The sequence below is a fragment of the Mesoplodon bidens genome, assembly GCF_964165515.1.
Source record: "Mesoplodon bidens genome assembly, chromosome: 7".
Taxonomy (NCBI): Eukaryota; Metazoa; Chordata; class Mammalia; order Artiodactyla; family Ziphiidae; genus Mesoplodon; species Mesoplodon bidens.
This window is the reverse complement of record NC_138164.1, coordinates 106,290,494-106,303,727: the sequence shown is the minus strand read 5'-3', so window position 1 is coordinate 106,303,727 and position 13,234 is coordinate 106,290,494. Positions and strand designations below refer to the sequence as shown.

Sequence of the window (13,234 nt, the reverse complement as noted above, 5' to 3'; positions counted from 1 at the left end):
AAGGGGCACCTTTTATAGCTACACCGGGACATGAGGGGTAAACCCGGGTCTTCCTGACAAATGGGGTCCTGTGGTCTCTGTTTATTGGTTTCTCCTTCATCTTCTGCCGCCCTGGGAGATGCCTCCCCTTACTAGTCCAGACGAGGAAGCAGGCCTGGAGCTCACCTCTGGCTGCACAGCCATAACCCTGGGCCTCGATTCCATGGGGCCCCTCGGCCCAGTCGTCACTCCCGCTGAGCCCTGGCGCCAGGGCTGGGGGGCTCTGGGTTTCTGTAGTGTTGGCATCTTCGGAAGATTGACAGAGCCTCTGTAATGAGAAATGAGGACTATAAGACGCATGTCTAGAAAAGATAAAAACAGATGAAAGGAGAGGATCCTGTCAGCAGAAGGGAAGCGAGTCCTGGTGCTTCCTCTTCTCGCTGGGGCTCCGTCCTGGGGCCTGGTTGTGACCCCTGTGTCACACAGACATCAATCGATGTTCCTCTGGGCAGAGCGACAGGGAGAGGACCGCTGAAACCAGGTCTTCTGTCAAAGCAGGCGCCCCATTCAGGTCGGTCGATTTCTTTTCCTTCTGGTGGCTGTAGGGCCAACTTGGTGGTGATTTTTTTTGTCCTTCTCTGACGAGGGCATGCACGTGACTGTTTGTTTGTCTTAATAAATTTATTTATTTATTTTTGGCTGCATCAGGTCTTCATCGCTGCGCGCGGGCCTTTCTCTAGTTGTGGCGGGTGGGGGCTACTCTTCATTGCGGTGTACGGGCTTCTCATTGAGGTGGCTTCTCTTGTTGCGGAGCACGGGCTCTAGGCACGCAGGCTTCAGTAGTTGTGGCTCGCGGGCTCTAGAGCGCAGGATCAGTAGTTGTGGCGCACGGGCTTAGTTGCTCCGTGGCATGTGGGATCTTCCTGGACCAGGGTTCGAACCTGTGTCCCCTGCGTTGGCAGGCGGATTCTTAACCACTGCACCACCAGGGAAGTCCTGACAGTCTGTTTTTGTGGCACGTGGAGTGGATGGCTGTTGCAGAGAATGCTTGAGGGAAACCCAAGGTGGTTTGGTGCACGCTAAACATAACCGGCAGGGAGGCTCCTGAGCCTGTGATGTTAAAGCCAGCAAAGCCCCCATGTGGAGGGTGGGTGTATTTAGGGTTCAGGCAGAAATGGACACCTCCCAGAGTGTGTGCTGGCATCAGGGCTCACAGGCGGCCTTAGGCCAAGTTTAGTCTGTGTCCCTGGCTGTCAGCCTCCCTCCTCCTGCCTTTCCTGTCTGCTCCTTGGGGAACTTTATCTGGCACCGCCAGGAATCATGGTTTTGCCTCTGACTGCCCACTGCCTCCGTGTAGCCTGCTGTTCATGGTTTGGGTGGAGGAGCAGCTTCTCGGTCTCCCTGAGGACGGGGGTGGTCAGGGGGGCTGGACTCTGACCCTCCTTGGTCCTCCCTGTGGACTGGAGGCATCGTTGGGAAACTCCAGTTGGTCCTTTGACAGTTGATGAATATGGGCTTGGGGGTCCCTTCCCCCTGAGCAGTCCCTTCCTCACTTCAGTGTCATTCTTTGCTCCCAGGGAAAGATGGAGACCCTGAAAGACAAGACCCTGGAGGAGCTGGAGGAGATGCAGAATGACCCGGCGGTCATCGAGCGGCTGGCCCAAGACATCCCTGAGGTAGAGGAAGGCTGTCATGGGGCCAAGGATAGCAGATGGGACTGAGGCCCTTCTTTTTTTAATTTAATTTTATTAATTTTTATTGGAGTATAGTTTTTCCAATGCTTTACAATGTTGTGTTAGTTTCTGCTGTACAGCGAAGTGAATCAGCTATACATAGACATATATCCCATCTTTTTTGGATTTCCTTCCCGTTTAGGTCACCACAAAGCATTGAGTAGAATTCCCTGTGATATACAGTAGGTTCTCATTAGTTATCTTTTTTTTTTTTTTTTTTTGGCGGTACGTGGGCCTCTCACTGTTGTGGCCTCTCCCATTGTGGAGCACAGGCTCCAGACGTGCAGGCTCAGCGGCCGTGGCTCACGGGCCCAGCCGCTCTGCGGCACGTGAGATCTTCCCGGACCGGGGCACGAACCCGTGTCCCCTGCATCATCAGGCGGACTCTCAACCACTGCGCCACCAGGGAAGCCCCTACTTATCTATTTTATACATAGTGGTGTGTATACGTCAGTCCCAGTCTCCCAATTCGTCCCAGCCCTGAGGCCTTTCTTAAGGACACTGGCTTGTTGGGGGTTTGGACTGAGTTTATCTGCCTGTTCTGTGGCCTTCACCCTGGCCAGGCAGAGGAGCCCCTGGGGTCTCAATCTAGTTCCTGGGCCCTCTGGGAGTTCCGGGGGCACAGTGCCAGGAAGTCCAGGGCCCCCGCGTCAACTCTGGCGCCTGGTGCCTTCGGGGACCCGCATGCCCCAGGAGCCCCCCACACTGTTGCTCCAGCGTGGATTTGGAGGTGGTTTCTAAAAGCACTGGTACCGTTTTGTAACTGCCTTTCCCCAACTACCTGGCCTGGCCCTGCGTCTCCAGGAGGAGCCGTTCTGGGGCTGGGATTAGGCTCATCTCTGTTTAATCCCTTCCCTATGATGACAGACACCTAACCGTCTCAGTTCCTAATCATGGTCCTCACGGGAATAAAACAACCCTTCTGAACGTGCAGAGCTTTACATTTTATAAAGGGCTCTCCCCACCCTTTCCGTCGCCTTGACCCCATGACTCCCCTGCGAGGTCAGAGAGGTCAGGTGACCAGATGTGGCTGCAGAGCTGGACGTGCCCACGGTCACTCCTTGAGTGGCTGCAGCCTGTCCGCGGCTCTGCACGCTGCCGCCTCCCGCCCCCGATGCTTGGGAGACACGGACGCAAATAATGCCGAGCTCATTGGTTAGCCTTTGGAATGTGTTTCCATTTTTGCTGATAAATGGGCACGGTGTGTCTCTTCTGCACATTCACAGTATCTGACCCCAAAAAAGGGAAGCCTCGCCAGCCAGCTTCTCCTGCCCACGCGGACCACTTCCCTCTCTGTAAGGGGTTGTGCAACCCGGACGTGGTCCCTGCGCCTTCCTGACTGGTGCTCTGGCCGCTCCCACCGCCCCTCTCCCCGCCAGGAGCAGCCTTTGCCGGGGCTGGAGGGCACGGAGCACAGGGCGTGGATGTGGTGCGACCTGCTGCCCCAAGCTCGTCTGGCGAGGGTGTGAGCAAGGCTGTCTTGGTTAAGCTCCAAGGCCGCCTCTCCGGGTGGGTGAGGCCGTGAGCTCAGCCAGGGTCCGGCCCTGAGCTGCCTCGATGCTGGCCTTCACCCCCTTGTCTAACACGCGGTAAGCACCAAGTGCTTCTCGAATCTGCCACGAGCACAGTGTGCTGGGAACTGCAAGGCCTGCTGTCAAGTGCACAGAACTTCACAGCAACAGGCCGAATTACATAACTGTATAGAATTTGTTGACTTCCAAGCTAGACAGGCTGATGGAAGGTGTGGCGAAGCCTAGAATGACGGAAAATGTAGGCAGAAACAACACCTTGGGCAAAAGGCAAGTTGAGTTTTGTGGTGTGCAGCCGTGCCTGACTAATCGATGTGAATTCTCTGAGGGGAAGAACACTCATGGGATCAAGGGAAAAATGAAGGAGGGCGAGCTCCCTAGACTTTCAAAACCCCTTGGACTAGGTTCCTGGCACGGGCTATAAGACGGTAATTGAGTCGCCATGGGATTGTGAGGGGAGATGGGAGCTCTTTGAGTTGGGGGTGTGGACTTTGCTCGGAGAAAAGAGTAGGGGACCTCTCTCCATGTGGAAGAGTGTGAATGTCGGGGTCTTCTGGTGGGGTGCTTGAACTGTCTTATTGACCGATCAAGGGCTTCATAGTGAACCCCTAATGGAGAAAGATTTGGGGGAGGCTCTGGGGAAAGGGGGCAGAAACGGGTAGGACCAGGTTTAGGGGAAAGTGACACGGCATAGATTTACTGGTTAAGATCCAGGGAAAAGGCGGCGGAGGTATACAGAGGACATGTCCACTGAGGATCTGGGGCCCCGTAAGGGGCAGCTGAGCAGAGGGCTTCAGGCCCCCCGCTCTGTGTCAGACACATAAGAAAAGCTCTCAGCTGATGAAAGTGAGACTGGAACTCCGCAGTGCGGGCGTCCCTGAGTCAGGGCACTTGCTCAGTGGCCCCAGAGGGTATTGGTGGCAGCAAGGCAGACAACCCAGGAGTGGGGCCAGACCTGAGAGCCCGTGGCCAGGCCCCATGACTTCTGGTAGCCGTGGTGTCTCTCTTTCCAGTCTGGAGCAGGGGAGCAGGCTCCAGGCCCACCACAGAGCGCAGCGCTCGCGGCCCTGTGGCAGGGGGCCGGCAGGATGGCAGCCCCCGGAAGCCCCCTCCTCCAGGACGCCCATGGCCTTCCTGCTTCTGATTGGGGACGAGCCAGTCAGGCTTGGCTCGCCATGTGCCGACCATGGTGGAGAAGCTGCCCAGTGGCTCCCGCGTGGAAGCTGGTCTTGCCAAGCTGTGCCCTGAGCCCTGCTGTGGGTGCTGGTGCCACTGGTGCTGCTGGCGTCCCCGTTCCCTCAGGGGTGTGGGTCTGACTCTCTGCCCTCCTGTCAGTAAAGAGGACTCCCTGACAAACGGACAGGGCTTCAGGTCAGAGCGGGTCTGGGAAGGGTTCCCGAGGCTGCCACCTCACCGGCTGGTGACAACAAAGGACCTGGACGAGGGAAAAGTGCTGCTCAGCTTGGGGGCATGCTTTCCGTGGGGCACATCCAGGTGCAAAGGTTGGCATCAGAGCCTCGGGGGCCACGGGTTGCTTGTGCTGGTGGGAGTCCTCAGCTGGTCCTGGGGACCCCCCTGCAGTTCTTGGGGGCCTCTCTGTTAGCTCATCTGAGCAGCTTCTCTGTAGGACACACCTGTGGAGGAGGCAGGGACAGGTCTCTCTGGAGTCAGTGTCACGGGCTGGCCCTGGCATTCTCAGTCCTCACACTAACTTTATTTGGGGGCTTCGTTGCGCGTCTGGCCTGTGGTCTGGTCTGGGCCACATCAGTGCACCTCAGAGAAGGTCTCTTCACTCTGAATCCCGGGGACAGGTGGTTGGGACTTGGTCCCTTCCCTCCTAGGAAGGCTCTGACTTTCTCTGCCCCCCTTCCTGGAGCTCTGCACAGCCCACGGGGGGGTCTCCTCCCTCTCGTCATGTGGCCCTTTGCATGCATCCACCACGTAGGCTGTGGGGTTAAGGACTCGGTGAGGTGTCTGGTTTGGAATGCTTTGCTCAGAGTTTGAACCTGGGTCCGTCTGACTCTCGTTGGGGGCTGAGTGTTGCCTGGCTCCCCCATGGTGAGTGACGGGTCCCGGAAGCCCCAGGTCCAGCCCCCGCGAGCTGAGTGGTGGTGTGGTGGGTCTCAAGGTCAGTGTCCTGCTCTGTAGGTCCAGGACCTGCAGCTGGAGCGGGAGATGGCACTGGCCACCAACCGGAGCCTGGCCGAGCAGAACCTGGAGTTCCAGGGTCCCCTGGAGCTCAGCCGCTCGAACCTCTCGGACAAGTACCAGGAGCTCCGGAAGCTGGTGGAGCGGTGCCAGGAGCAGAAGGCAAAGCTGGGTAAGCGACCGGCCCCGGGAGTGTGCGCTTGGGCCGCCTCTGTCCACTCAGGGTCCCCACTCCTCGTGGGGCTGGGGGAGCTGCTGGAGTCACGTGGAAGGACAGATTCCCTCTCCCTCCCCAGGACAGGAAGGGGCCAGCAGTTACTGTGGGTCGCCACGTCCCCAGCCCTGGCTAAGTGCTTTAACAGCCATCTAAGGGTAGGTACTGTCGTCATTCTCACGTCATAGATGAGAAGAGTGAGGCTCAGGGAGATGCAGGAACGTGGCTAGGGCTCCACAGCTACGTAGAGGCGGAGTTGGGATTTGAATCCAGAGAGCATGCGTCCTGGGCTGCTGCTGGCCACTCAGCCAGCCCCGCGCTGGTGATTTGTGGAGCTGGTCCGGGCTCTCTGTGTCCCAACCTGCTGTCTGTGAAGGTGAGGGGCTGTCCTGGTCCTGAAGGTGGGGGACTTGACGCTCAGGCAGATGAAGTAACTCCCTGAGAGGAAGAACAGGATTGGGGGGTGGGGGGGGTGGGCTCCAAAGCCTGAGGCCTCTTGCTTCCTGGGCTGGCGTGGATGGGCTCAGCTGAGCTCGTCTCTGCTCAGGAAGGGAACCGACCGAAAGGGGCTCTGCCGCGGACCCCAGGGCGGTGGCTGGGCCCCCAGCACACAGGACCCTCGGAGAGCCTTGCAGAAACCTTGGCCGCCACCACGGAATCCAGAGGCACTTTAGAAATGTCAACCTTTCTGCCTTTCCTTCCAGAGAAATTTTCTTCAGCACTGCAGCTAGGAACCTTGCTGGACCTTCTGCAGATAGAAAGCATGAAGATTGAAGAAGAGTCTGAGGTGAGATGGCCGTTGACACCCTGTCTTCCTTGAACAGTTGCCCCCGCAGCAGGAGCCCTCGTCCTGAGCACCGGTGTCCGCAGGGCGTGGGACCAGGGCTTTAGTCACGGCAGTGGTGAATGGCACCTCTACCGAGTCCCAGTGGAGGCCCTTTTGCATGCAGAGAACAGGAACCCAGCATCACTGGCTGAAGCAGAAATGGGCGACAGACAGCACAGCTGCGGGGCAGCTGACAGGCCTGGGTGGGAGGGCAGTGCAGTAGGAGCCCTCCAGGGCTGAAGCCAGGCCCCCAGCCCCTCCCCTCTCCTGGGGCTGCCGGCTCTCTCTCTTCTGCTTCCCTCCGGGCCTCTCTTCACTTTCTGTGGGCAGACTGGCTCTCTCCACATGGCCATGCTCTGGGTGGAAGATGCTCCCAGGTCCCACAGCCCCTGGGCTGGGCTGTGCTAGTGACCAGGGGGCCAGTGTTCATGTGGCCAGTCGACACACCGTGCAGCAGCTGCTGTGAGCCTGGCACGATGCCGGGGTGGGGACGGCGGTGGCCATGACAGGTGGTCCCCGCCTTCTGGGAGCTGATGTCCGGGTGAGGGAGACAATAAATGAACACACGCTTGTATAATATAACAGCAGTGAGAAGGGCCATAGAGAGAAATTCCCAAAGCGGGGGGCGGGCCAGAGAAGACAGGCAGCTCCTGAGCCTGGCTGGGGTGGGAGGGCCGCAGCTGACCTCTGACCCGGGGGTATTCAGGTGGCCTCGATCCCGGCAGACCCCTGTAGCCACTGGAGCTTATGTCTTCCAGGCCATGGCTGAGAAGTTCCTGGAGGGCGAGGTGCCCTTGGACACGTTTCTGGAGAACTTCTCCTCCATGAGGATACTGTCCCATCTGCGCCGGGTTCGCGTGGAGAAGCTCCAGGATGTGATGAGGAAGCCCAGGGCCTCCGTGGAGCTGGCTGGGGGCGCCCCTCCTCCCCGCCCACCTCCCCCGTCTCTCCCGGGCCCCCAGGCCACGCCCCCTGTCTCCGAAGATCAGCAGCCACCGGAGGCCCCTCCCTACCCGTTGCCCTACAGCCCCTCTCCAGCCTTGCCCGTGGGCCCCACCCCACAAGGGGCGCTCCCCCCGGCCCCGTTCCCTGTGGTGTCCCAGCCCTCTTTTTCCTACAGCGGGCCTTTGGGTCCCCCGTACCCGTCAGTCCAGCCAGGACCCAGGGCTGCCGCGGGCTACTCCTGGTCCCCACAGAGGAGCATGCCGCCCCGGCCGGCCTATCCCGTGGCCCCCGCTGGTGCCTCCAGCCCTGGGTACCCCGTGGCGGGGGGCCGGGCCCCCGGTCCTGGTTATCCTCAACAGCCCCCCTACCTCTCCACAGGAGGAAAACCTCCGTACCCAACACAGCCCCAGCCCTCAGGCCCCCTTCAGTCGCCCTATCCCCCTGGGCCTGCCCCTCCCTATGGTTTTCCACTGCCTCAGGGTCCTGCCTGGCCTGGGTATTAGGCACCGTCCTGGCCCTTGGCCCTTCCCTACTTCCACCAGTACCACAACCTTTGGCCCACCCCCTGCTGAGACTCGAGGGTCAACTGGAAGTGGAGTTGGCTCCCCGTGGACTTGTGTCATGCGTGGGGGCCTGGAGGGACCTGGCTGGGAGCACACAGGCCTGGCAAGGCACCGGGCAGTGTGACTGGCTTGGCTCTGCCAGACGGTCCCAGTGCTTGCTGGCCTCCTGGGGGAAGGGCGCGCCTGGTTTCGGTGACTGGCTTTGGCTTTCCTGGTTCTCACCGGGCAGGGCGTTCGGTCCTCTCTGTGAGCTGCTCACCCCCTCCCTCTCCTCTGGGATTTGGCACGTTCGACCGAGGTACCCACGCTAAGGGATGCAGCTCTCTGTGTCTCTTGGGTCCATTCAAGGATGGCCTGCCCCACGCACCATGGCAGGGTTGGATCAGGGGGAGAGAACAGAGTTAGGAAAAACACTTAATGATTTTTAAGTCACGCACAACCATAATTGAACCCCGACAGGCTGATGTCAGTTGAGCCTGTCCTGTGTGCCGGTTTGAACGACAGCAGCAGAGCCAGCGCAGTGAGCGGGCCGGGGATTGTGGAGGCGGGCCCCAGCCCTTGCTCGCCCTGGTTGGAGGATCCGGGGGCTGCCCCGGACTCTTTGGCTGGAGGAGGCCCAGGAGACTGCGGCCACTTCGGGAGCTCATTTAGGAGTGGAGGGCCGAGTCACCTCCCCGGCCACCTCTCTTGTCTGGTGTGACCTGCTTCCGGTTGACTTCTGAGGCCCACCCCATCCGTCCGCTCCCTTAGTGCCTTGAACCTCGTTCACAGCAGCCCTCACTTCATCCCCTTCCTTTGGCTGCCTGATGTAACTCTTCCCCACCCCCAAAAGCCCTCCTAAGAGAGACATCAAAAGATACCCTAACAGTTTCTTCCCACGTGGTGCTTTGTAAAACGCCATCACTACGTCGGAGTCGTTTCTTTGCATCTCTCTCGTCTTCAGAACGTATAGGGCAGGGATTGTGACTCTGAGCCACGTGCAGCCCCCAGCACGTTGGGGATTTTCAGCACATTCAGTAATAAAAATGGCAATACACCAAAGGGGGGGTGTGATGAATAAAGCATTACCTTGGTTGCTGCAGATGTGAACCAGGTCTCAAGGGCAGACTCTGGAGCTGCTATCTGTTAGGAAGTCATATGTGCCTTGAATTGTCCACTACTCAAGTACCCAGCATCTGGTGGGCCTGGGGTGCTGGGGGCCAACGAGGAAACTCGACCTTCTGGTGCCTGCCCCCCTCCCCGGCCTGCGTGCCATCAGTGGGTGCGTGCGACGAGATGCTCGATTAGCCCTGTCGGTCCCTGACCAGCTGTGCTTGCTTCTCATAAGTTATTTATACAGAGGAATCACTAAGGGACTCTACTGGTTCGAGTGCTTCTGAATTGGATGAACGATCGCCGGTATGTTTGTATTATATAATTAATTGCCATAATAAACTTTGATGAGTTAAAAGTAGTGTTGTGGTTCCAGTGAATTTGAGAAGTGAAGACGTGGCTGCCAGCGGGGGGCATTGATTTTGTCGACTGAACGAAAAATGCACAACGTAAGACTCGTGGATTTCAGTTTTATTTGGAGACCTTACTGCAGACTACCGCCTGGGGAACAACCTCTCAGTAGCTCTGAGAAACTGCTCCAAGGAGTTAGGGGGAGAAGCCAGTATATACATGATTTCAGCTAAGGAATAGGTGCAATCAGGCACCTCTAGGTGTCACCCTAGAGTCGTTTCAGCTCTTCTGTGTGTCCCCGTTTCTCCCTCTGGCAGTCTAAAACCACTGTGGGCACACAGAGAGAGCCCGGGATGGCCAATCCCTATGTGTGGGTCCCTGGATGGGCTAGTTTTTAAAATTAATGAGTGGGTTTCCCTATGGGACTGCTGCACGGTATGAGGATTCGCTTTTACCGCTTCCGTAAATTTCTCAGTTGCCTGAGAAAGTCGTAACTGGCTGGTAAGAGCCGTGTCCGTTTTTGGAGCCGAAAGCTCTCATCTGGTATCTTCGCTTTTGTCCTGACAAGCCCTGTTCAATTGCCAACTTGATGAAAGACGTCAGGCCGGCCTCCTACCTAATCACCCAGTCAGAACCTTCCCGGTGTCTTTCAACCGGATAGTTTTCTGAGTGTCTTTCAACCAAGCACTTTCTCTGTATCTTTCAACTGAGAAGTCAGGTACCTTTTTCATCTACTACCGAATGGAACTCAGGATTGCCAACCAAGATGGGAGCTCTGAGACTCAGGAGAGACTCACCCAGTCGTCTGGACTCACTGAGGAGGCAGATGACACAAGGGGCTCCAGATCATTGGAGAGTTCGGGTGAAGGAGAGAAGTCTGCTCGGGGTCCCTTTGTGGTCACCCAAACTGTCAGCTGAAAGAAAACGCACAGTGCAAGAGCTGTGGATTTCGGTTTTATCGAGGGACCTTACTATATGTGGACTATTGCCCGGGAAACAGCCACTCGGTAGCTCTGAGCAGCCAGTATAGATAGGCTTTTGGCTATGGGGAGTGTATGCAGGCAGGCACACGTCTTGGTTAAAAATGACTGCTAGTCGCGAGGATCGGATATCTCAGTTAATGAGTTCAGTGCTTTTCTACGTATGCATGGGAAGGTGCAAGAATCTGGGTTCATTAAAATTTTTTCCTGAGGTATCTCTATCTCAGGAGCTTGTTTTTCCAAAGCACAAGTGCCTTTTTGTTTTTTCATCCTGCATGCATTTCAGGGTGCACTGTCGGTCAGCGACTGCACTGGCTAATGACTTGATCCTTGTAGAACGGGATGGTGGGCAACGTTCTTTGTTTTGCGGTTTCTTCTGTAGCCTTCAGGCCTCTCTGGTTCATGGTCACAAAGCCCCATCTTTCTGAATATTGTTTCTTGAGCTGCTGCCGTCCGCCGCCCCTTCACCCCCGGGGCCTGGCTCTTACAGCATTTCCCTTTCCACTTTTGCCCCGGTTTTTTTTTTTTTTTCCATCTGAGGCATTTTCGCGCTGGAGCCTGCACATTTGCCTTGTCCTGGGTGGAGAGCTTGGGCGGTGCAAGGCCACAGAGCCCCACTAGTAGGCATGCGAGCCTCAGCGGAGCACAGATGGGGCCCCATTCTTGCCACCTGCTGGGCTGACCGGGGACTGTCAGCTTGTCCAGGAAGGACCGCCCAGCTTGGGTTCGAATCTTCGCCTCCGGTTTCTAAACGCGGATGGAGGGGCAGCAGGCTGCTAAACTGGCTGTGGAGCCAAGCGGTTTTCTGCCTTACCCAGCCTGCCTCCCTCGCCAGCTCCCCCTGAGCTCAGCTGCTCATCATGAGGCCTGGGAGGGCGTTTTCTTTCAGCAGGAAGAGCAGCTTCAGGGGAGTCCGGAGACCAGGTGTCTAATGGACCCCTGAGTCAGCCCTTCTGTTTCCTTCCCTGCAAGGTGACGAGGGCAGGCTGCCTGTGGAGGATGCGCAGAGATGCTGAGAATCACCAGCATTGAATACTCAGCGGGGCTGCACCTTGTATTAGCCTTTGATGTGCATCCTCTCAGCAGCCCTTCAACCCCCAAGTTTAAACAAGGGGAGGAGACTGCAGGGTGGGTAGTTCAGCAGGTCACTCAGCCTGGGGAGGTGGGGACAAGACTTGCACCTGCTCTGATCTGGCTGCAGGGGATCCTCTGAGATGCCACTGTGGTACCAGAAATCGTCAGGCTTCAAGAGGCCACAGTCCTGAGAAAAGCTTGGGTAATCTATGCTGCGAATCCCCCCTGGACTCCGGTCAAAGGGTTACTGCCCTTTGCCCCCTCCTGAACTCTGACCTTGCCTTGCAAGCGTATCAGGGACTGAGGACGCAGGACACCAGGAAGAGCTAGGAGACCCCTGGGCTTTGTAGGAAGAAGCTGAAAATCTCACGGGCTGGGGGAGGGGGCACAATCAAGTCGGTGCTGTGGGCTGGTCCCAGAGCGGTGGTCGGGGGTACCAGGGGCCGAAGAGAGGAAGCAGCACTTTCTAAGCAGCTCGGCGGAGAGCTGCTCGGTCACCCAGGGCGTGCCACCCCTGCTGCTCTCGCCTCTCCCTCCCCAGGCCCTCCCCACCCCTTCCTTCCTGTCCTGCACCCGCCACATGAAATCAATGGGCGTCCTCTGCCAGACCTCAGTGGGCTTCTTTTTTTTTTTTTTTTTTTTTTTGGTTCGCGCTACGCGGGCCTCTCACTGTTGTGGCCTCTCCCGTTGCGGAGCACAGGCTCCGGACGTGCAGGCTCAGCAGCTATGGCTCCCGGGCCCAGCCGCTCTGCGGCATGTGGGATCCTCCCAGACCGGGGCACGAACCCGTGTCCCCTGCATCGGCAGGCGGACCCTCAACCACTGCGCCACCAGGGAAGCCCCCGCAGTGGGCTTCTTGCTGCCGTGTGGGCTGCACGGGGACAGACCCTAAGTGTCAAGTTCAGAGCCTCACAGAGATTCCTAGCGTGGTGAGAAGGACACTTAGTTGCGGCGAGGCCATTTGAAATGGCCTTTCAGTGCCACTCGGTACTCCCAGACCCTAGCGGCGTGACAGGTTTGAAGCTAGACCCGGTCCTTGGTAGTGCGAGTGAGCTTTCCTTTTGGGGTCCCCAGTTTCCTTGACTTAACATGCGGAGAACATGCTAGAATCAGGTTGCCCGTGAGGGTCAGGTAGGCAACGATTTAGGGGAGTGGGCCGGGGCAGATGAGTGCTGCCCTCTCTGGCTGAGGTAGAGGGTGTATCCTCTGCTCTGCTCTGGGCTGGGGGTGGAGGGGTTGGGGGCCGCAGGCTGGAACGTGGCCCCCGGGGTGGGCCCAGGTCACAGTAGGGCATCCTCTGCGGCTGAGGGAGACCGTGCAGTTGCTCATCAGAGGAGCAGTGCCGACCAGCGGCCTGTGGGCTGTGTCTGCCCACCGAGGCTGGCACTTGACAAAGGTGCCTCCGAGGCTGAGGTAGCTCCTATTCAGTTGCTTAACCAAACATCTTTTTGGAAATGCATCACCCAAGCCCACCACCACTTGCAAAACAGTTGTGTAGAGAGACTTTCTGCTCAACGCAGCTCTTTTTTGGGGTGGTGTGTTTTTTAGTAGGCCATGGTGGCTGTGAGGCCTCTGAACGTGGCCAGACTAGAGATTAAAGAGCTTTTATCCGGAAAGGGGCTGGTGAGAGACATTTGGTGCCTCGGGCCTTTGCCCCTCCCTGAGAGCAGCCTCCCAGTTCCCTTTTGAGGAGCCCCTTCAGTATAGGAATCTCTGCCAGGTGACTCCTGGTACCCAGGTGACTAAGTGTCCCTGTTTCCGGATTCCCTGCATGGTCAGGGGCGGAGCCACAGCCTGGGC

The 13,234-nt window shown here is 57.8% G+C and overlaps 1 protein-coding gene across 2 annotated transcripts in view; it reads left to right on the top strand.

The window, feature by feature from the left end:
* VPS37C (VPS37C subunit of ESCRT-I) overlaps window positions 1-9,387 on the top strand; it is a 29,807-nt gene extending 20,420 nt beyond the window's left edge. For both annotated transcript variants that reach the window (XM_081239793.1, XM_081239794.1), the window contains 4 exons: window positions 1,557-1,655; window positions 5,390-5,561; window positions 6,308-6,390; window positions 7,188-9,387. In XM_081239793.1, the coding sequence (XP_081095919.1) occupies window positions 1,563-1,655; window positions 5,390-5,561; window positions 6,308-6,390; window positions 7,188-7,877 (1,038 nt within the window). In that variant the 5' untranslated portion in view covers window positions 1,557-1,562 and the 3' untranslated portion in view covers window positions 7,878-9,387. The remainder of the gene's footprint in view (window positions 1-1,556; window positions 1,656-5,389; window positions 5,562-6,307; window positions 6,391-7,187) is intronic.
* The last annotated feature ends 3,847 nt before the right edge of the window (window positions 9,388-13,234 follow it).